Below are 24,703 nucleotides of genomic sequence, written 5' to 3'. Positions count from 1 at the left end.
TTTTAAATGATCTTGAACGATATTTTTTGGAAATCAAAAGTGCGACTGTGTTTGATCCTGCGCTAATCTGGTATTATTTGACCCTCAATAATTGTGTCTATTTTTTCTTGTATAATGGTATTTATAGATTGTAATAAATGGTCACATCTTATAAGGCTATACCAACAGCCATTATCAGAATAATACAAGCGTTAGTTTGTTCACACACACGGAAAGGAGAACAAGGCATTTTTTTAACGGGGGGGGGGGGGGGGGGGGGGGTTGGGGATAGTTCCTATACCTTCCATATGTTATTTGTGTCTGGCAAAACTGAAGAAGGTCGTCGTTTCCTGCATTTTGCTCAGAAGTATCATCGCTTTGCGATTCGTTCGAAATAATTCCATTATTGACTTTGTCGAGTCGTGAGTCAACTTCGGTGATTGCGTCTGCGCATTGCGTAATCTGAGAGTCGAGAGTGTGAACTGTGTTTGTTACGTAGTTGGAAACTTCCTTCAGCAGAAACTCTTTTCGTTTGTCGAGTTCTTCATTTATTAATGCTTTAGCTTTTTCAATGGCTGACGTAATTCGTTCTTTTTCCGCATCACCCTGAAACATTGCCTGAAACTGAGATATGTTCAGTTTATTCTTTCTATATAAGAAATTGTCGTTATTTTCGGTTTGTTCGGTATGCTCGGCTTGTAAGAAATTGTCAGATCGCTTGATCCGGTACGTAAGATAGCTTCGGTATGTTCGGTTTCTTAGATCCGCTGGGATTGGTTTTAAGTCGTCGGTATTTTTGGTATCTTAGGTTCGATATGGTCAGTTTCAAACGTAAGACATCTTTGAACTCTTCCACACAACAATTTGAATTTTTTTAGTTATAATGTAGTCAAGTGTTATTATAGTTTTATAATCGCAGTATATTCAAACGTACCTTTTGGAGACAATTTTCTGCAAAAACTGCAAATTGAAAAATGATTGTACTTCTTCTATAGCTCGTTTCCAAAACTTGGTGAACAAATGTGAATTCTATTAAAGATAAAAAATAAGAATTATCGAAAATTGATGGACATTCACTTTATCTATTCACAGTCACCGAGTCTTTATATGGTCTATTTTGTGACTTGTCATTTCAACCATAAAAGAAATAGGGCAAGTTTTTCCTCAATGAGCTTAATTGCGCTATGTATGCTTTGTGTTAAAAAAGTAAAATGATTTCTACAAGTGATCTTTAATTAAGGCATTTTATTTTCCTTTTCTACAGTCAATGTCAATCAAGAGTCCCTTGTGCCACCTTTATTTTCATTATCACTTTGGCTTATTATTGAAAAGCTTGATAATAGGTTGCCAGACGTTATTCAGCATTCTGGAAAGCACATGAGCGTATCAAAGCAAGAACTGGAGAGAAGCTTTGTGAAGAATTAAAAGTTCTGACAGAATATGGAAAGAAGTGTAAACAGGTAAACAGAAGAGACAAGTGTAACTTGTGGTCCACCACACAGCTAAAAACGGTTGCCAGCAGCATAAAGAAAAACAGCCAATCGGGAATCGAAATCCTAGGCGCAGCAATCAGAACTTTTTTTAACAGATCCTTCACAAAAAAAAGAGAACAAACTTCAGAAAATATTAGAAAATCTTGGCTGTTTGGATGGTCTCCAATGTGCACTATCAATCTGCGTAGCATTCTCGCGGCACACAAATATGTATTCATTACAATGCTACGCTCCTTCTCCGGAGAACAAGGAAGCTCCTGAGCCATTCGATCTGTTCAAGCAAACGATTTTTGGAGAACGTACTGGGTTCAGTAATCAGCAATATCTCATCGGAGCAGGCAGGCCTTCCAATTAAACAAAACATGAGCTAGAATCCGTCGATCTTTAGACCTAGTCAAGGCTAATTATGTAGGCTCCTTATCTCAGTTAGCAAATTTAGTTGAGATGTTCACCGGAATGAACCCAGCAGACAAAAGCAATTACAAGGTATTAGTGGATGAATTTAACACATTGCCTATTTCTCAGTTGACTCAAAAACAAATTTAGGAACATTATGCATTACAATTCTAAGCAAAATTATTGACAGGCAGCGTCAGCCAATCTTTCTCTTGTTTACGAGCAGAAAAGTTCTCTAACAAAGGATAATTTATGATCGGCAGACGTGTTTTTTTTTCCAAAACCTTGCAGAACAAACCGCATGTTTAGACTTCACCATTAGGTCCCCTCTGCAAACCAGTTTTGTATCAGATGCCTCGAGGACGAGTGGTTTTGCTCAAAAACTAGAGGAAGAGAGAAAAATCGAACGAAAAATAAGAAATGCTGCTCGATAGGCATAAACACCATTGACAGTAGAAACTTCCGGTGGACTATCTAAAACAATGGGGAAAACACTAAGAAGAATAGATCTCTTAGCCGATAACAGAGGTATTCAGCCCTCAGGTCGATCCATAGCCATAAATTGATTCACTCAGATAGTATCAATAAGCGCCATGCGTGGCACAGCCACAAAACTGATAGCAAGGAACGCACCATTATAAGCCGCAAATGAAAATCGGACTCTCACGTGTTATTTTTCTTTTTTAGGGAAGAAAGCTGCGTCGCCCACTAATTTTTTAATCTCAACCTATGAGTAGGGAGACCGCGTTTGTTTGCTTTAAATTTTTAAATATTGTGAACCAATAGTAGGGGATAACCTTCATTGAACGATTTCGAGCAATGCTTCCAGAAATAACGACTTGGTGTAGTACGCGAATACAAAAGCAGCTGCAGTAAATGTATACCTGAATGATTCAATGAAATACTCAAATTTTAACTCCTTTTCGTCAATTGCTAATTTTTCGTTTAAGCCACGCGATGACGAAACCAAGGTTAAAATATATTTTCTCCATTCTTTTTAGGATGAAATATCTGCTTATCTCTGGAACTTGGGCAATTGTTACCTAACTGCATTTAATATATAACTATTAAAACGCTGTCCATATTCTGTTGTAATAATTTCAGCAAAAAAACAAGCTCTGAGGGAAGTTTCAGATACAGTTGAGATTAATTTAAAATGTAAAAAAACTAGTCTTCTCGATATATCAATGAGTATTGACTTTTTATGGATAATATATATTTTCTAAATGAGTACATAACTTTGGCAATCTAATGAACTAGTGTATCTTCTAAATAAACTCAAAGTTTTTAGAGATCTTGAGAAGCCCTGCCACTCTCTTGAACCAAATTTTATGTAAAAAGACATTTACAAAATATTAGAGGGAAAACTGTTGCGCAAGACACCCGGGTCGAGGCCCCAGATCAGATCAAGTAAGAGTGCGCACTTGTGCATGAGGTATGCACTTGATCTGATCAGAGGTCGTTTTTGTCTGGGACATTATGAGGCAAGAGGTCAACGTATGAAAAGATCATGGTTGTGCCTCAAACCAATTTTAGCAAAATTATGTTTGTAGTTGCATATAGTGGAATAAACGTTAACAAAAATAGTGGATTTTAATCGGACCAGGGATGTGTCGAATGAAACTAATCTTTAGCTCCATAAAACTGTGTATCGGTAGTGTAAAGTACCAGGATTTTTTGACAAGGGAAGAAGTTAACTTTTCACGTTTTTAGTTGCATATTTTTTTATTTTCAAAAACAGTGATTTTGATCGGACTAAGGTGTTGAAATCAAGTTAACCCACAAATTCATAACACCAAACCTTAGGTTCTACGAAAGCTAATTTGAGAGCACGAAGGTCTGATCGTAGGTGGTACCCAACGCACGAACGCGCGCTAACAAGATCATTCAGAGCTTTCATAAGAGTGTCGGGTTGTCGGGACAAAATTCAGCGTCTTCGACACGGGAAACAAAAGCAGAAGCTTGTAGTAACCTTGTAGTTTAAGTTGGGCTAGTGTCTCCTTCTTGTACTGCTGTGAGAAACGCATGTCCTCCATTTTCTCTTGGATCTTGGCTCTGCTGGCGTGCAGTCTGTCCAGCACTTGCATCTTGTGCTCCCCCTTGCACACAGCACACACTGCCTTCCCACAGTGAGCACAGTGCTGTAGCTCCTCTTTACCTAGAATATCGGGGATAGGCTAATTAAGTCAAACTAAGGTGCACAGTTTTACGTAGTTAGATGACTAGACTTTTTTTTGAAGAAGAATATCTCCTTACTCCGAAATAATAATACATGCATTGATGCATTGATATATAATTAAACAAAACTGTAAAAAACCAGATTCATTTTTTGTTTAGTGTGCAATACTGTTTTTAACATGAAATGACTATATGTTGATGATTTTCAACAAACTTGCGAGCGTGAATAGTCTACCTATGTTCTTTCATGAACAAAATTGTTTTCTCGTTTCAGTTGAACTATTGTGTGCAGTGTCAAACGGGCTTTTTAGCAAATGACTCTTTTAACTAATACAAAAAATGCCATTCAACAGCTCTTTAAAGAAAACTAATTGCGTATATCAGGGTACCTGAAAACTTAGCTGAGCTAAAATATTTAAAAAAAAACAAATCAACAATATGACAAGATATTGAGCTCAAATCAGTTCTCTAGTGTCACATAGACCCGATCGTTTTGCTCAGAAAATGAAAAAGCATACAGGGACAAGACCTGGCCAACAATACTAAAAATTTTTAACGACCAATAAAAAACAGGACCTAGAATGCACAATGAATCGATTGGTAAAACCGTTCAGAAAGAAATCCCGATCACGGATATCGAAAAACCGATAAAAATCAAAGCCAAATAGCAGAATGTTAACAAATACCCACAAGCAGGAAAAAGAACTTTTGTTCAAACACTGTTCTGTTTCACTACTCTTATTTAAATTTAAAACAAAAAACTTTTGCATCTCAAAACTATTTGCTTACTTGCTCCCCTTCCTGTTCAAGTTTTTCAAGGAATAAAAAGAGGAAACAAAAAAAAAGGTTTTTCGAGGAACCAAAACCGTCACATCAATTTGAGTTCAAAAATCATGAAAATATGTGAGCAGATCTATGAAGAAACGGAGCAGGTAGAATTCCTAAAACTGTTTGAAGGAGAAAAAAGACGACCAACGCTGAAGTAAAAAAAAATCTTACTAGTCGTAACTTATAGAGCATCTAACAAAATTTTCTTACATGATACATTTCCAACACAATTATCGGGAAGTGCTCGTCTACAAATAGTTTTCATTCAATAACAATTAGCAGCAGAAAGAAAACACAACAGAACGAAAAACAGCGAAAATTTTATTGAGAGTAACAAAAATTGCTGCTGCCAATAAAATTTTACAAGAAATAGCAATTTTTTACAAAATGCAGAAATGTCTTTGCACTAGTAATGTTCAAGGCAAAATTAAAAGCAGATAGGAAAAAGTAAATGAGTTGGTCAACCAATTTATTTTTGACTTAACGTTTTTATAATTATTAATATATATGCTAAAAATCAGTGAGGAACAAGACAAAACCTGATATAAAATGGTAAAAATTAGCAAAATCGTAAATAATAACCCAAAATTGCGTCTACAAGTTTAGTTCTTTCTTGTGATGGTCCAAAAAAACTTCCACATATACTTTTATTGGTTTAGATAACTCACACAATCAGAAACAGTTGCAGCTAAAATTTAAAGCTAACAATTTTGCTCGCTTAGCGAACATTTTCTTACGGCTACTTTTCTAGATACCTCTCAAGAATAAAAATTTGAACAGAAAACTACTCTATCTCCTCTCTTTTTTTCTTCTTGTTTCAACAATATGGCATAAACACTTTGTTTTCACTCTTTTCATATCCTGTTTCGTATCTTTAATTACACTCCGACAAAATTGCGGATCAAAAGAAGACGCTTCGCCAATACTCCAATTCGAATCGTAAAAAAACACAGCGCTCCAATGCAAATCAAGTTTGTTAAATTAAAAAAATACAGGCTCCCAATACAAATCGAATTCTTCGAATTGTAAGAGAAAGTCTACTCCCCAATACAATTCAGATTCTTTGAATTGTAAAAACGATTCTTTGCAGATCGGATGCTGCGAGCTACTAAAATAAGAAAATTCGATGAAAATGTTAAGGAAAATTGTGAATCTGCTGCAAGAAAGGTATTCGAGCTTTAACAGAAAAAAAACAAAAGTTGCTCAAAAACCCCTCTATTCAAAGTACCTTAAGGAATCCCCTAGCACATGAGTGTGGGATCAAAAAGTAGTCCTAGAAATTGCTGAGGGCGTGCTTTTTTGTTGAGAAAAAGCAAATAACATACCTTTAGGTTAACCAAAAGATCAGTCAAAGGTCCATTTATGCTTCGGTTCAATTATAATAACCAAAAAGGATAAAAAAGGATACCTGGTGATTGTGAAAAGTCTCTATCACAAGCTCCACAATGGTCATGTGTCACTGACGTCACAGGGCCACTCTGTTCTGTAGTTGAGGCGATAGAAGTTGGTGCTGCATTAAAGCTGACTCCGCGTCTTTGCATGAGAGGCGACCCATACAGGGCAGAGTCCAAAATCTAGAAAAAAAAATTGTTATCTGAAGACCGAACCAGACCGAAGAGATCGAAAATAGGTATGAGCCAGCCGGATGGCGCGACCGAAACTGTCCAGACTATGATAGAGGATCGGGCCATATCCCCTGACATAGACCCAAGTCCGTCTGGCCCATACCTGTTTTGGGTCGAGGACCTCATCCTGGGTAGCTTTAAAATTTTTTGACGCGGATAGTTGAATCTGAGCAGTTTCAACTTCAAAGGAATCGATTTTTGTTGAATTTTTGGCCTACGATACTAAACATTAGCAATAGCCTTTTGATCATACCTGCCATGAATTTAAGACGACATAAAATTTGAAGATACAATAATTTTTTTCATCAATTTAAATGTTGCTGCAAGAAATCTAATTGAGAAATTTATAGTCGTTCATTTATTTTTGTGAATGAGCTGAAAAAAAAGTTCCATTGAACTTTCACTCTTTCAGAATTTTTTTCTAAGAAGAACGTTTGAAATTCCTGCAAAAAACCGTATCATAGCCTTTGACTACATTATATACAGAAAAATCAGATGTTTCAAGGGAAAAGACCAACAATTTCTTTCGTCTAAAACCTAACATACCGACGATCTCTTACGTTTAAATACCGAACATACCGAATCTTCTAAAACCGAACATACCGAATCTCTCTTGCGTCCAAAAACGACCAAAGCGAATCTTTCTTACGTTCGAAGCCAACAATACCGAACAAACCAAACATACCTAAATACCGAAGATTTACAAATTTTTTGTCGCTTTTGTTCGGTTTTCTCAACTAGGGTGCAGCGCTGGGACACAAATGCGTTTTTTTTTCAAATAAAAACTACCTTCGGAGCATTTGGAACGTCGGATCTGGATCTTTCATGTGTCGCAGTTGTGTCATCGATGGATAGACCGGGACTCGAACCTCCACCAGTTGAGTTTTTCGATATCAACGAAAGTGCCAATCTGTTCACATGGTGTTCACCCTCCTCGTCGTTCACTTCTCCGCACACAGGACAAACGAGAGTTCCACAAGTATCGGTTAAATCCTAAATAGAGGGAAGTAACCCCAGTGATGCAAGAATTTATAACCGGAAGATTTTTGCAACATTCTGAATTCATTTGGTTAAAGGAACCATTTTTCCTTACCAATTTGCGACTCCGAAGTTGAGAGATATTTTAATTTAAGATAATGAAGCTAATTAAAATGGGAGCTTTCAATGTAGCCCTATTAATTTATAGGAAATTATAGGAAACCTTTAAAAGGGTTCATAAGCATCAAATTCATTGAGAACGGTGACTTGTTAACAAATTGATGAGGCAAAAGATAGAATAGAATTGGCTGAGAAAATTGATACACTGCTTGGATTTTAATTATCTTTATGCGCAGCAACCGTGATTAGCGTTAGGTGCTCCATTAATATCGCAGATCCGTCCAGCAGCTACAAAGCTTCATCAACTTGCCTGAATACATCTGCGACAAAATGTGTCCCCACACGTTATAATTAGCGGCTGGTTGGCCCCTGTTGGCTGATAACTGCCCCCACAACTTGGACACGAGGTCAAACTACTCGGAGACGCTGGATTGCCACCACCACCAATGCTGATCAATGCATTTGATGACATTTTTAATTAACTTTATTATATCTTTAATAATTTAATTAATTAAGTCAACACAATTGAAAAAAGAACACGTAGATCATGTTTCAAATTAACACAAACATTCGAAAAAACAAATTCTGTGCAAAGTTTCAATTTGATACAACTTATGATCAGCATTTGATCAGCATAGTAGAAAAATAGTACCATAAAAGGTACTAATCACGCGGTGCAGTTTATAGTAGTTTAAACTTTTTTTTAGCTGTGTGGCTTTTTTCATTCATATTAAAACTCAGCTTAACTTAGCTCAGTTTGTTCTCAGCTTGAGCAAAGAAACAAATAAAAGACTTTTATGCTCAAATCACTTTTGAAAGTATTACAGAATGTAATCTAGACTGACTGAAAACACTCCTTTTAAAGATCATGAAAGTTTGAAAAGTGCCGAAAAAGTTTGTCATTGTTCCTCAAGGCTTCATCTCTCTAGCCAAGTACTTTACAGTTTGACATGTAGAGCTTCACTTCAAGATGTATCCAGCTTTTCTGACGCACAATTTACATTAAGTTGTTCTCTCTCTCTCAACCTTCAGTTTCTTTGCCATCCACACTTTTGACGTTCCAAACAGTGTTCCAAACTTTTGATGTTATCAAAAGTATAGGTTACACGATGAGAAGTCTGACATTACTTGAGATCCTTCTAGAGTCCCAGAACCTTGCTTCAAACACGGATTCTGCAATGTCTAAATTCTGATTAAACTTCTTGTTGAAAACTGCTTTTAATTGCAAAATACTGTAAGAGAAGTAAAGTAATTGATGAAACAATTATACTGATAAAGCACATGTTATAGGTGTTGCGGCTCGTTAAACTAACAAAATCAAGGCCACATAATACAGTAGAGGTACAATAGCATAACAGGCGAAATTTAGTGCTATATTCTTCCAAAGCCCAATCGATTTGTTCATATTGTCAACATATATGGTTAGCAACTATTATGGGTACGATGCTAACAAATGAGGTCAATTTCAAATAAAACTCAAATCCGAACAGCTCCACTATAGCTATTTTTTTTCACGTGTACACAAATTGAGAAGTTACATTAACTCGAAGAATCAAGCTCAAAAGGAGCATGAGAATACGAATTTGGCATTCCAGCCAGTTTCAGTGGAATTGGTGATAATGATACCAATTCAGAGCGCCTGGGCCACCATATGAGGTATCTCAAAAACCACGCTTTGTCTGAGGTATCTCAAAGACTACTATCGTTTCTCTACACTTGGGAAATTCCAAGGCCCTCAGCATCCACTACAGATTTCTGGGACAGGCAATCCTAAACAAAACGGAAAAAGACTGTCATGACGCAATTAGGGCACTGGGGAGAAATAAACCGATTGGACCATCAAACATTCCTGCATGGGCTATTAAAGACTCAAGCTCTGTCATTGTTCCTCATTTAAATTTCCTTGTGAACTACTGCATCAAAGTATCTTGCTTCCCCAATGAGCTTAAACGAGCACATGTTGTACCACTATACAAGAAAGATGACCCTGAGGAACCTAATAACTATCGCCCAATTTCCATTACCCCATGCCTTTCTAAGATCATTGAAACCATCTTGAGGGATCAAATTTGTCAGTACCTTCACCACAACAATTTACTAAGTAAAAATCAATATGGTTTTAGGAAAAAGTTTTCTACCATCGATTCCCTATTATTTTGCACAGAATTCATCAGATACAAAACTGACATTAACAATTTTGTCACAGCAGCATTTCTTGACCTATCAAAAGCTTTTGATTCTATCAATTATGACATTTTGGATATCAAGTTAGGCAACTTAGGTTTTGATGAGAACTCAAAAAATCTCTTAAGAAGTTTCGTTACAAACCGCCGCCAATCTGTTGTACTACAAGATTGCATATCAGATGAACTAATGCTTCATAGAGGTGTACCACAAGGAACAGTACTTGGTCCGCTTTTAATCTGTACAATAATGACATGGCAACAAGAGTTGACAACGAAACTGAACTCATACAATATGCTGACGATACCGCTATTTTAACTTTTGATACCTCCATTGACTAAAGCAAAATCAAGTTAGAGCAAAATGCAAACAAACTTATTCGATTTTTTCATGAACATCACCTCACAGTTATTACCTCTAAAACTGAATTCATGATATTTGGTAAGAGCAAAAGAAAAGATTTCAGTGAACAGATAATTTTAGATTCAATTCCAATAGACGAGAAACCTGAAGTAAAATATTTAGGGGTTCACATAGACAGCAATTTAACGTTTCAAGAGGAAGTGAAACATATCTTACGAAAAATGGCCCGAGGAATAAAAACAATTTATGCTATTAGAAAATCAATTCCACAAAAACTATTGATACTTGTCCTAAATGCCCTAGTATTAAGTCACTTGCACTACTCAGCGGTTATCATTCACGCAATTGAGCAAAATTTAATAATGTCTCTTGAGAAACAGCTTAACGTGTCATTACGAGCAGCCTTTTGTAGACAAAAATTTGAATCTGTTCAAGATATTAAATGCAGTCGGAATATACTACCCGTAAAACTCTTTTTAAAAACAAAAAGATTACAATACTTTTGGAAAAAAAAACAGTTACGACCTGCTTTATCACCAACATCGGGACGTCCTTTAATCACCTGGAATCTTCATGAGTCTATAAGGACAAAAAATTGTTCTGGGACCAAAAATTTTTCTCTATCAAAAGGCAAAACTCGTTTGTTAGATTAGCGATACTAGATTGGAATGAACTACCCAGCGAAATAAAATCAAACAAGACAAAAAAAGTTTCCCCAAGCAACTTAGAACTTTCTTCTCCTCAGCTTACAAAAGGAACCTTTTTTGTGGAAGGTTACTTGTTCAACATGGCGTGACTTTAAATTTGGAAAATGAATTAGAACTACTGTTTACTGGCTGGGTTGACTTTATAAACTTAATTAATTTTTATTTTGAGATATGCGACATAATTTGAAATTAACTCAAGTTTTCTGTTATAATATGGAAATATTAAATCCATTTAAATAATTACACTTCAGGACTAATATCAATTGTACTCGTTGATGTGGATCGGAATTCAGTGTTTTTTTTGTCTCTTCAAAGAGCTCCGCTGAGATTGCTGTCTACAGCCTACTAAAGGTTCCATTTTGATATGTAAAGCCACGTCACCAGCAATAGAAAAAGAGCTTGCGAATTACCAAACAACAGTTGAAGCACGCAAAATTCGACCTTTTAAAACAACATATGGTGCGTATTGAAAAGAAAAACTTCTTGATTTACTCTATACAGTGTGTTGTATCGGTAAATAATTTTACTGATCCTATATCTTAAATTAATAATGACTTGTTGAAAAGAGTAGTAACTTTGATATTGTAGAATTTTCGTTCTGAGGTGTAAAGTTACTAAATAAGGCAAAAATTGTACGAAATACAGAGCCAGTTCGTTTTCTGAGTTTAGCCAAGCCGCGCCTAGTCTAGTTTCGGTGCCATTGAAACCAATTGAGAAACAGAATTGAATTCCAATATCAAAGCTCCAGATTTTCAGCTTGGGACTCGGGAACTGATCGTTTTACGCTCGTTAGAGATACCATTTTGAAAAATTGCCAAAAAGCCAAGTTATAGGACTAAAACAGCTGGGTTCAAAATTCCCCCTTTGATTTATTAGCTGATTTAGTAAAGAGAAAAAAATATTTGATGAATTGATTGGAATTATATAATTATTTCAAACAAGACGAAATTGCTTTTTGTCAAAACTGAAAGGTTAGTGATTCCAACTCTTTGATAATCAAGTAATACAACGGTAATCTACAGAATAGCAGTTTAGCGGATAATGCGGTTCACAAAAATAACTGAAAAAAGGCAATATACGGACATTTTTGATGCCGCTGGAACGAACTGGGTGGTGCAAAGCTTTCATTGCCATTGATAGGAGAGCACTGTTACATTTGGTCGGCGGTACCAGACAAAGGAAGAATAAGTGTTGTTTAATTTGATGATGAGATTGCCAGAAGCACCAACTAAACCAGATCGATCGAACTAAATAAGAAAAGCCCTCAAAGCATTTCGAAAAATGCATTTCAAAACAAAAATTGAAGTGACAACCATGCTAAAAATTAATGAGCACAGCAATTGCGAAAAGCAACCAGGAAATTCATGCACACGCTAAATTGCTAAATTGAAGATTCAGATTGAAACAACAAATTAAAGACTTAATATCAATAGATTTGTTCACCTTCTGGAAAAAACCTCTACCGCGCAAAGAAATGGACAAAATGAGGGTAACACCAACAACCCAAATGTCAATTCATCAACGGAAAATTACAGAACGGAATAAAACCCAACAGCCAAGACACCGAAAATATTTCGAAAACAACCCTTTCAGGGAAGCAAATGTGTGAAGAGCAGATAAAAAATTTCGATATCAAACATAAGATAAAGTTACAATTTCAATGAGCACGGATTGAACGATGAAAACTAGAGCTGGAAATGCAAATGAGAGAACTCAAACTTAGACATTAACTAATGGAGGAAGAGCGTGAACTGTAGAGCAAAGCCAAGAAAATAGCATTAGAGAATGATGATGTTCGCTCTCAGTTAACTGGCTAAATTAGTTACACTGGCTAATTTAAAATCTGCAATTGGCTTCAGGAAAAATTCACAGAGGATCAACATTGGAAATCATAATCTTTCAGTAGCTTCTACAGAATGTGCATATTGATGCAGTTCAAATGTTTCTCATATCCTTGGCGGCTAATATACCCAAAAGTGACGTCAAAATAGAAATTTTTGATGGCTCCGGAGGTCTGTGCAATGTGGATAATTTCAGGATTAAAAACAAATTAAATTTTCCTTTGAAACAGTTTGCGTCAATATATCACTTAACTAGCCACCAATTCTTGGCGCACTTGAAGATTTAATTTACCAGGAGTTACCACGGTTTCAAAGTAAATCATTACTGAAGCATGGTTTTCGAAGTTAAACCAGAACTGAAAAAGTGTATGGCAGGTGTAAGTTCCAATACCCGACTGTCCCGAATAACTTCAAGCAATTAAGTATGTTCTTTGTCTGCGCCTGTACAAGCTCAGGCTCTATTTTCTTTGATTAGCATAATCTGAAATTTTGTGCACTTACTTACATTTCATTCGGTAGAGGGAACAAAAATCAAATTTCGATAAACCGCTAAGTCAATAAAAAATTGCGTTAATAACAACAGCAGGCGAACTAAGACAACACCAACATCTTTGCCAAACCAAACAATAACCAAACCAATGCCATTATCAGCGATATGAAAAAAATGTGACTCTATTCACAAGGTCTGTAATGGAATAGTCACCTGAAAGTCTGGAAAATGGTTGAGTGGAAATAAGGGCTGAGGTCACTTTGGTCAGGGAAATTCAACTCAATTTCTTAAGTCTGGACAATTGTCGGATCTTAAACTGCACAAAATTTTACTCAGATGACAAGGGCAGGCGAATGATCAGATCATAAGTCACAAGAAGATTAAATCAGAGGCCATGCTGTGCCGGATCGTTAACTGATTAATTCCTCGGGACGCCTTAAGAAATATCACAAAAAATAAGAAGATAAATCATGTCAAAATTATTTTAATAAACGTTATAAAAGTACGCTGTTTATACCTAGCTTAGTCCAGAAGACAAATTGACAGAACAATCACTAAACGGTACAGCTTTTGCGTTGAGTAATTTGCTGTGAAACCAACCAAAAATTTAAACCCAATCGATCAGATGATTAAGAGAAACAGCGTAAAATAACTGGAAGTCTTCGGAGCTGCTATAGAGTTGTATGCATTCGTTTCCCCTTGTTTACGGAAGCGCGATAAAGAAAAATTGCAGGGAAATAACGACAATTTAGCATTTGAACAAAACCCAAATGTGCTTTTGGCGATCTTTGTTATTGCCTTGGTGCATCCAAAATAGTCTACTCCCCACAGCGAAATTATCAATCACACGAATCGAAAAAAAATCATAAAAAAAAGCAAACCCGCTTCAGTGCAGAACCTTTGAAGGCATTTCAATGTCAGATAATTTATGGAAGCAGACATGCCTTCCACTCAACAAATTCGGCTGCGGGATATGTAGAGCTGCTTTTCAATTTCAAGCATGAGTAATGCATGAGAACGGTACAAAATGTTCGTTTTTATATCTGCTACTCTAAATGTGGTGGGTCATCAGGCTGTGTCAAGCCATGGTCGGCGTGATTTGATCGCTCCTCAACATTGTATACAAGACAAAAGTTTGTCAGCTAGCTCGAGAACCCATATGTCACCCATTTGTGAGGAGAAAAGTACACTAACCAACCTTTACTCCAGACAAGCCAACATATTCTAATCTGTAAGGAATTTGGGTTAGAAAAAAGATTGGAATGTTAGTGTCACTTCTTTTTTACAAACAAGCCTTATAGGAATTGCAGTGGAAAAGTCTGTGGTTTTACCCGTTCAGCTGTTGAGCACAAATGAAGTACAACCCCTACGTACCAAAAGTGTTCGAAATTGAAATTTAATTCACACTTTCGGAATTCAAGTTCATTGGGGGATTTTCAGTAAAGCAACTTTCTATTCCTTCTGACAACTGAGCTTCCAACCAGCTGAGTTATCTATAATTCTCTGTAGGGCATCTCAATTAATCTCTGTTACAGCTATTTCCGGTTCTGCAATCATGGGGTTTGCAAGAGATGCAGGATTGAAGTCAGATATGAGGAGCCAGCAAACCTTTGAAGACTTTTCTCGCCCGTTAAGAGAAGAATCTTCTTTCGAAAGTATCTCGTTCACCTGAGAAACGGGGACAAACAAAACTCATGAGCGTTTTGATGTCTCTTCCCAAGGTTGAGGAGCTCAAAATGTTCTTTGTAATCGTTTGGGTCAAAAACCAAGGGCGAGAAGAGTTTGTTGGCAAGAACAAGAGAAAAATCTAAAAATATTTTTCCGAGAAGGTAAAGACCGTGATTCCAACGTATTCGAAATAAACTGATAAAAAATTTGAAGCCTTTTTTGACAAATTTGACATTTAGAAAATCCAGATACAAGGAACAATTTTTTGGTGCCAACATATTTTCATTAACTTTGTTAACAGGCGGAGAACCGAAAACCGTTGAACTGATGAAATCAAACAATGCGTCTCTACGGCTTCATTTTGGTACATGAACACTTTCCTAACTAAAAATTATTCAACAAAACAAGGAGCTGATATAAAATTTTTCCGTACTGTAAAGTTATTTTCAGGAGGTTTTGGTTTCTCTGAATACTCCATTATTTTCAATATTCAATACGTTATTCAAACATGAGTTATAAAAAAGTTGCCATTTTTTTCTTTGTCGTTACCCGCAGCCTCGTGCCAGTCAGTTTTAGGGCTGAAACCTCAACTTTCCATTGTAAATCGGAGACCCAAAAATGAATCAGACTATTTGAAGGCCTTTTACATAATCTCTTTGAGCAAGGAAAAACCAGAGCAATTTTTATCATAAAACTTGACATAGAAATTCCACTGTTCTTTTTGACAAGAGTAAAATCATAGAAAATTTTAAAAAAATCGAAAAATTCAATTTTTTTGTCAACATGTCGCATGTTCAGGTCTAAAAACTTGTAAAAACTTGTAAGGACACGTCACCTTATAACCTATAACAAACCAGAGCAAAGACAACAGGCGTATTCAGAATTGGTCTCGACGGGGGGAAGGAGAAGGGGAGAGGAACCAAACGGGAACCGAAAGATTACTATTTGTGAGAATCCACTTTTCACCTCCACTACCACAACCACCACTCGTATGAGCAATCCCCCTCACCATCGTCTCCTTCGTTAATCGAGTTATGAACAACTGTTTCCGTTCATTCACGGAGTCTTGGAGCAGCTGTCGCACCTTGTACCTGCTCCAAGAGCCGCCAGAAAAATCAATACCTGCCGTCAAATACCTCAAAGATATGCGTCTGAACTACCAAGTGTAACGAATTTGAACGAATAGTACAATATTCGTCTACATAAGATCGCACTGTGGTGGTCATGGGTGCGCGAAGTGTTGTTGGTAGAGGCGGTGATGGCGGCAACGGCGATGGGGCATGAATAGACTTACGTGCGTATAATTTACAAACGAGCAGCCGAGTGTACAATACGGAGCAGCCGCTTTTGACTTCGGTGAATGGAAACAAACGGTTGTTCACAACTTGCGTGTCACGCATGCAGTGTGAATATTCACAGCTCGGGTATTCTACAGCTCGGGTATTCTTAGCTCGGGTGTGATGCACCAATCGGTTCTAGCAGTTTCAGTTAAGTTTGAAGCTCTAGATTTTTTAAAAACAGGAAAAACTCAAACTTTTCTTTGATTTTTATCAATAACTGCAATTTTGAATAAATAAATATTTCAGCTTAAGTGCTCTTTTGATATGAACGTTTTTTAGTCCCGACGACATTTTTCGTTATACACAATCAGGCTGAAGGTCTTACTGTGCTGACAAAAATTAGTCTGAATTTTAGGCTGTGCAGAAGAAAATCAGTGCACGAGTCATCAAAATTTCATTCTGTGCAGACCAAACCCTTTCTCTTTTTCAGTCTGAGAAGAAAAAATCAGAAATATTTTTCGAAGTTTACAATGACAAGGCTAGGAAATGCCCCGCCCAGAATTCGTAAACTAGGAAAATTCATAATGAGAATTTGCTGATTCCGTGAAGAATTTTACTTCGGGGTAACTCCGGGTATGGCAAACGTTTCTTCCATATCTTTACAAATTGGCGATACCGGGCCTTGTTTATTTGCAGATGAATATGTGCAAACATACTCTTCTTGGTTTTCCTTCAATTAAGTTTAGTTTGAACAAGTAGAGACTCACGTCAAGCTCATCTTAAGCAATTTGTGTTTCGCTGTTCTTTCAAGCTTCTAACAGTGGAGACTCAAAAACTAATCAATAGTACAGACTACGATTTCTGAGTTTTTGATCAAAGTCTTGATACAGACTAGTCATCATTCACCCTCGGATACAATTCAAAAATAGTGACATCATGAAGTTGACGAAAGTTAATTTCTGTGCCTCGTACAACTTGGTTTCATATCAAGCAAGTTTCTAATAAAAGAGCTTGGTTCTCGATTACAAAACAGTGTGGAATTTTTATTGACCAGTGTAGCATGCGTCGTAGCCAAAGATTTTGTCACAGAAGCTTGGAGTTTTTGGACTGGTAGTTTATCAGCTGGAGCAAGTGTAGGCGGAAATACTTTTTTACTAGTTTGCTACCATTTTCTCTTTACTTTCTTAGAAATGATTAATTAATTGGATTCAAGTCCAGATTCTATGATCCAGTTTGCATTCATCAATCTCTGGGCGGGAGAGGGGGTGGGTTTGAGCCTCCGGACAAGCTGGCGGTATCAGTCGGACTTTGGCCTGGAAACAGTCGGTCGTAATTTTGAAAACGTATTTCAATGACTTAAGTGTTTACTTATATTTGCAATGAAAAACCATTCCAGAGTTTGATGCCTTTTTGGGCACAGAAATGATAAGGACACGCCAAGGTCAAGATGCCATCACATGTACTTTGTTTAAGGCTCTAGGGACCCGGGTTGAGGTGTGGGGGTGAATTTTTGTAAGAAATGCGCTGAATTTCGGTGAATTATTTTATTCCACCGCCGCATTGGCCGCATTTCTTAAAAAAATTCACCCAAAAACCTCCACCCCGTGAAACAAGCAGAGCTGCCTGAATATAGAATTTTCACAACCAGCCAATCAGCATTGAGTAAATTCTCAATCTATATTCTTCTAAACCGAAATTTTGGTTTGTGATAGTTTCATATCACACCCCGGGGCACAGAGGCATGATGGCCAAACGCTCTGAATCATTACAATTAGATTACATTTTGTGGAATACAGAACAGGGGACACTTTTTTCACAATACTGCAATGTATTATTTTCTATATGAATACACGTCTGGTTGAAAACTCGTAACCATTGCTAAACGTGTTATTACAAAAATTGACCGTTACAAAGCGTGGCGGTTATGAGCGTCTACAAAAATGGGTGATACATGGGATAAATTTAAGCAGATAATTTTGAAAACCACGATCGCCTTCAACCCCTAGAAATATTCATCATTTTTTATGCGTTTCAAGTTTGATAAATATTAATATATAACAGTCTGATTAATCAATGAGCTGCTGCGTTTGTTTTTCCATTTCTAACTTAATAGGCATGTATTTAATGCCTTATACGAGCGGGTGCTTTTATGCATTCCCGGGCCGAGGTGTCAACGCTAAAAAACGCAAAATTATGTTAGATTGGCGTTGAATGCGTTGAATTTATGTAAGATCTACGCTTGATCGTAGATCTTACATAAATTCAACGCATTCAACGCCAATCTTACATAATTTTGCGTTGAATTTTGGCGTAGATCTTACATATTTAGCGTTGAATTTTAGCGTAGATCTTACATATTTAGCGTTGAATTTAGCGTAGATCTTACATAAATTCAACGCATTCAACACCAATCTTAGATATTTTGCGTTGAAATTTGGCGTAGATCTTACATATTTAGCGTTGAATTTTAGCGTAGATCTTACATACTTAGCGTTGAATTTAGCGTAGATCTTACATAAATTCAACGCATTCAACGCCAATCTTACATAATTTTGCGTTGAATTTTGGCGTAGATCTTACATATCTAGCGTTGAATTTTAGCGTAGACCTTACATATTTAGCGTTGAATTTAGCGTAGAACTTACATAAATTCAACGCATTCAACGCCAATCTTACATATTTTGCGTTAAAATTTGGCGTAGATCTTACATATTAAGCGTTGAATTTTAGCGTAGGTCTTACATTTTTAGGGTTGAATTTAGCGTAGATCTTACATAAATTCAACGCATTCAACGCCAATCTTACATAATTTTGCGTTGAATTTTGGCGTAGATCTTACGTATTTAGCGTTGAATTTAGCGTAGATCTTACATATTTAGCGTTGAATTTAGAGTAGATCTTACATAAATTCAACGCTTTCAACACCAGTCTTACACATTTTGCGTAGAATTTTGGCTTAGATCTTACAAACTTAAGGTTGAATTTTTTGAATTCCATTTCAGACCACTTTATGATTTCAAAAGTTTTTCAATTTTTTTTTCAAAAAGTCAATTTTTTCACTGTTTCGACCCCGATACTTCACAGGTGAGAAAAAAGTAGTCAGCAAAAAAAAACACTTTTTAGTGCTCTTTTATAGTGCAAAATCTATTTGTGACCATTTTACGATTTAAAAACTTTTCCAAGTTTTTTTTCGAAAAATCAATTTCACTGTTTCGACCCCTATGCTGCAAAGGTGAGAAACGTGAAGTCAGAGAAAAATCATTTTTTAGTGCTCTTTTATAGGGCAAAATCAAATTGAGACCATTTTACGATATCAAATGTTTCAAGTTTTTTTTTTCAAAAATTTATTTTTTTTAACTGTTTCGACCCTATGCTGCAAATGTGAGAAAAAAACACTTTTTAGTTCTCTTTTATAGTGCAAAATCCGTTTCAGACCATTTTACGATTTCAAAACTTTTTCAAGTTTTTTGTTCGAAAAATTAATTTTTTCACTATTTCGAACCCTATACTCCAAAGATGAGTAACAAGAAGTCAGAAAAAATCTTTTTAGTGCTCTTTTATAGTAAAAAATCCAATTCAGACCATTTGAAGATTTCAAAGTTCTCAAGTTTGTTTTTCGAAAAACTAATTTTTTTACTGTTTCGACCCCTATACTGCACAATTGAGAAAAATGAAGTCAGCAAAAAATAACCATTTGCTCTCTTACGGTGCAAAATCCATTTCAGACCGTTTCAGTAATTCAAATTTTTTCAAAACTTAAAAAAAATTTAAATTTTTCCCAGTACTTCTCACATGATAAATGCGTTGAATACGTTGAAATTATGCAAGGTCTCGGCTAAATTTAACGAAAAATATGTAAGATCTAGTCTAAATTCAACGAAATATATGCAAGTTCTACGCTAAATTCAATGCAAAATATGTAAGGTCTACGCTAAAATCAACGCAAAGTATGTAAGATCTACGCCAAAATTCAACGCAAAATTAAGTAAGATTGGCGTTGAATGCGTTGAATTTATGTAAGATCTACGCTTTGTATGGATTGCGGCTCTTAAGGAAACCAAGGTACGGTGGCGCAATGGTAGAAGAGGTGACAAGTACACAGGAGGTCAGTGTTTGATTCCCATACCCAGAGTTCTACGCGTTGATTTTTTGTAAGATCAACGCTAAATTCAACGCAAAAATATGTAAGATCTACGCTAAATATAACGCTAAATATGTAAGATCTACGCTAAATTCAACGCTAAATATGTAAGATCAGCGGCAACTAGCGTTGACAAGTTGGAAAATTCACCGCCATTTCTTACATAATTTTGCACTGAATGCGTTGAATTTTTGTCTTCAAATTCAACGCATTCAACGAAATTATGTAAGAAAATTGCGGTGAATTTTCCGACTTGTCAACGCTAGTTGCCGCTGATCTTACATATTTTTGGCCAAATTCCTCGGCCCGGGTCAGTGCGTGCCATTAAAACAAGAATTCTAACTCGGATCACAATTAGCACTGGGGGAACATCTGTAGATAGAAATAGAACTCGGTAGTTCACGACGAATAGGATGCAGTGAGGGTAATCGAAGGGACGGAAGACAGGGGGCGGAGGACTGGGGTTGAATGGAGGGGGCATTGCTTGAGTGGGGGGTGACTGGAGGTCAAAATTTCAAATTAAAGAACCGCCCTATGCAATGAAATTGTCTCATCGAAACAATTTTGGTGAATCGTATTCTTAGACACTGGTTAGGCGTACAGCTCGGATAAGTCAAATGAGTCGTACAGAAAAATGGTCAAGCAAAAATTTAATTAAAAAACCACGGGACCAATATAACTGCTACAATTTTAAAATGAGAGCAATTTTTCAAAATCTTATCCCTGGCTGTTTACTCGTACAACATTAAAATTACATATAAACAAAAAACACCAAGACGAAAATGAATGGGATCAGATAGATCAACTTTTCCATCTCTCCGTTTAAGTATAACACAAGACAAATTTATAATGATAAAGAAGAACATGGTGTTCAACAATATTTTTGTTGAATAAATAAAAAAGTTGGAGGTGAGATCATGATTGTTTACTAAGAGCGAGTAATTTTTATGGTATGTTTTGGCTATTTAATTTCCCAAAATATTTTTGGTTTCACGCAGAATAAAACCCCAGAACTGAAACTTTTCTCTTAAACGTTCCATTATGAATCGTGGTTTCTTCAGCAGTTTCAAAGAATATTATTTGATGTTTCTACCTGCGGAATTAAGGCAAAAGTGTTTTTTGAACATCTTTTCAGTTTTGACAGAACTAGGAACTAATTTCTTTGTTCATAAACACGGAAATCGCACACTGTTAGTTAGAACTTGATACATAACAAAGAAAGTTTTGCACAAATACCAATTCATGCAATTTATGGTCAAATTTTTATGCAATTTTAGTATAAAAGAAAGAGTAGATAAACTTTCGCAGCCACATATAAGTATTCCGTATTTTATTACAAAGTTTACATTGCAAAACTAAAAATTACACACAAAATAGTTTTCGCAATGTCTTTTCAGTGTTGACATATCTATGAACTAATTTCAACAGTCAATAGAAATGATTATTGCACATTGTTTGAATTTGATACATCACAAACAGATCACTGAAACAATTTCACTCGGAAATTTTGCAGCAGCGTTTTATGTTCATGGTTTTAAAATAATTATTTTTGTTTCCTGTTTCGGAGCCATCTTCGATTACTAAAAAAATTTCTTTTTCTAACACACTGCGCGAACAGAAGAGTATCTGATTTTCTACTGCAGATCTGGAGAGTTTTAATGTATAAGATAAAAAAGAAAGGGCCCGGAAATAAACCCTTGTTGGACTTCGTTTTTGATGACTCAGTTCAGACGAAGAGCCATTCATTCCATTTTGCTGAGTTCTTTTTGCAGGTCGCACCAAGACCAAACTAGGCAGGCACCAGGCACTCCATGTGTTCCTGATTGTTGAACCAGTATTTTGTAAATAATTGTGTTGGATGACACTTTTTGTCAAAAAAACGAACTCAAAATTGATTTTTCCATTCTCTAAGACTTTATATCAATTCAAGAAGAGCATCAATTGAACTATGTTTTGTACAAAAACCACACTAATGTTTAAATAGCAATAAGAAAAATTCGAAACAAACAAATCAGTTGAATATAGTTTTTTCATAAATTTTGCATAAATAAGATATTTAACAGGGAAATTGTCTGTAGTTGTTTTTGTCCAATTTAGGTCGTTCTTTAAACAAAGGTTTAAATTCAGTTTTTCACAATGCAGAATGAAAGATACTTTTAATAAGAGACAGATTTATTAGAAAGAACAGTACTTTGGAAGGTAAGACCCGGCCACTTTAAAAAAGCTTCAATTATTATTATTTATTAATATACACATCTGGTTGAAAACTCGTCACCATTGAGAAAAATGATATAATTGAAAAAGACCGTTACAAAAATATCCTTTCAGTGAGGATGGTTGAAGGCAGTTAATATTTGATTAAGAAGCAGGTTGGCTAGTAAAAGTGACCTATGTTTAAAAACATAACCAACTGATATCACGCGAATTGCACTTAAACAACCAGCTAGCGGGGTACTACTACCCAAGTCAGAGTAACCTGCTGTATTTAGTTGGGTCCAGCGACTAGGGGGTTGGGTTGGAAGGGATGGAAAACAAGACAGGACTGGGCGTATGATGTGGGTGAATGGAGGGGGGATTGCTTGAGTGGGGGTGACTGGGAGTCAAAATTTCAAATTAAAGAACCGACCTATGCACAATGAAATTGTCTCTTTGAAACAATTTTGGTGAATCGTATTCCTAGATACTGATTAGGCATAAGGCTCTAAGAGAATTAAAGTTCACTCCGAGCAGTACATTTTTTTCAGTCAAATGAGTCATACAAAAAAAAATTGGTCAAGACAAAAGTTTCATAACAAAACCACAGGACTAATATAACACAAAATTAAATCGAGAGCAATGAAAAAGACTCTTATCCCTGGGTGTTTAGTCGTACATTATTATAAACACACAATAAACAAAAAACCGCCAAAAGGACCATGAATGGAATCAGATAGATCAACTTTTCCATCTCTCTCCGTTAAATTATAACACAAAACAAAAATGATGATAAAGTAGAATTTTTTGAAACGTTTTTGGATTCAAGTAGAATAAAACCCCAGCACTTCATATTATAAAGCCTGGTTGCTCGGAACTGAAACTTTTGTCTTTAACGTTTGAATTTGCATCTTAGTTTTTTCAGCAGTTTCAAATTATATTATATGGTGTTTCTACCTGTGGAATTAACTCAAAATCATTCTTGCATCATGTTTTCAGTTTTGACAGGTCTAGAAACTCATTTCATTGTTCAAAAACACGAAAATTGCACACTGTTAGAACTTGATATATTAAAAACAAATCTTTGGCCGAATCCTAATTTGTACAATAAATGGACAAAATTTCATGCAATTTTGGTATAAAAGAAAAGGTAAATAAACTACAGTAGCCACAACAGTATTCCGTAGTTTAATACAAAGTTTACATTGCTAAACTTAAAATTGATTAATTGTTTTCTCGGAGTGCAAAAATTTAATTTTTTAATGAGATCGCAATTTTTACGTCGTTTTACAGATACATCGACATGATTCGAGAAGGATTCAAATTTTGAAACAATTTCAACTTCGACATTTGTAAACAGGCTCAAAATGTATCGTTTCAGAGTCAAACAGAAACCAATATTGGTCTGCATTTTTGGAGCAGCGTTTTATGTTCATCGTTTTTCTGATAGTTTGATTTTTGTTTGCTGTTTTGGAGCCATCTTCGACGTTTTCAAGGTCCTTCAATTTTATTGCTTCAACTGTTTCAATGTATTTTGTCTGGTGTTTCTATCGGTGGAATTACACACAAAATAGTTTTCGCGATGTCTTTTCAGTTTTGCCATATCTAGGAGCTAATTTCAATAATTCATAGACATAAACATTGCACATTGTTAGAATTTGATATTTCAAAAACAGATCACTGCACGAATCGCACTCGGAACTTTTCCAGTAGCGTTTTATGTTCATGGTTTTAAAAAGATTACTTTTTATTTCCAGTTTTGGAGTCATCCTCAAAGTATTCGATGACTGAAGAAATTTTATTTTTGCATACACTACGCAAAGAGAAGAGTATCTGATTTTGTACTGCAAATCGGGAGAGTTGTAATATATATATATATATATATATATATATATATATATATATATAAAAGAAAGGGCCCGGAAATGAATCCTTGTTGGACTACGTTTTTGATGACTCCATTCAGACGAAGAGCCATTCATTCCAATTTGCTGATTCCTATTTGCAGGTCAGACCAAGACCAAACCAGGCAGGCACCAGGCACTTCATGTACTTTAAGTTTTGAACCAGTATTTCGAGGTTAATTGTGTTGGATACCACTTTTTGTCAAAAACCCAACTTTGTCAAAATTTGATTTTTCCGTTCTCTTAGACTTTAAACCAATGCAAGAATCGCATCAATTGAACTATGTTTTGTGTTTGAATAAAAGTAAGAATGATTACTTCAAAATGGATTATTC

The 24,703-nt window shown here is 35.9% G+C and overlaps 2 protein-coding genes across 3 annotated transcripts in view; both read right to left on the bottom strand.

Moving 5' to 3' along the window:
* Positions 1–3,751: 3,751 nt before the first annotated feature.
* On the bottom strand, positions 3,752–8,187 carry LOC142334844 (uncharacterized). Its single transcript, XM_075383171.1, has 4 exons — positions 7,908–8,187; positions 7,289–7,492; positions 6,283–6,448; positions 3,752–4,026 (listed from the first exon to the last, which is right to left on the bottom strand). Exons 1-4 carry the CDS (start codon positions 8,067–8,069, stop codon positions 3,752–3,754), a joined length of 807 nt encoding a protein of 268 aa, XP_075239286.1. The 5' UTR covers positions 8,070–8,187.
* An 8,880-nt stretch (positions 8,188–17,067) lies between these two features.
* The window catches only part of LOC142335172 (uncharacterized), a 45,155-nt gene continuing 37,519 nt past the window's right edge, over positions 17,068–24,703 (bottom strand). For both annotated transcript variants that reach the window (XM_075383544.1, XM_075383542.1), the window contains exon 5: positions 17,068–17,443. In XM_075383544.1, the coding sequence (XP_075239659.1) occupies positions 17,428–17,443 (16 nt within the window). In that variant the 3' untranslated portion in view covers positions 17,068–17,427. The remainder of the gene's footprint in view (positions 17,444–24,703) is intronic.

The sequence above is a fragment of the Convolutriloba macropyga genome, chromosome 2 (genome assembly GCF_964194025.1).
Source record: "Convolutriloba macropyga chromosome 2, txConMacr16.3, whole genome shotgun sequence".
NCBI lineage: Eukaryota > Metazoa > Xenacoelomorpha > Acoela > Convolutidae > Convolutriloba > Convolutriloba macropyga.
Note: the sequence above shows the minus strand (reverse complement) of the source record. Positions and strands in the feature narration are given on the sequence as shown.

What these genes read in the sequence shown, in the direction of transcription:
- LOC142334844 (XM_075383171.1), bottom strand. Translation starts at nt 8,069, where the DNA reads ATGTCATCAAATGCATTGATCAGCATTGGTGGTGGTGGCAATCCAGCG. An exon ending in TTTGTCGCAGATGTATTCAG is followed by an intron (nt 7,493 to 7,907) that starts GCAAGTTGATGA and finishes CCCTCTATTTAG; the next exon opens with GATTTAACCGATACTTGTGG. An exon ending in ACGTTCCAAATGCTCCGAAG is followed by an intron (nt 6,449 to 7,288) that starts GTAGTTTTTATT and finishes TTTTTTTTCTAG; the next exon opens with ATTTTGGACTCTGCCCTGTA.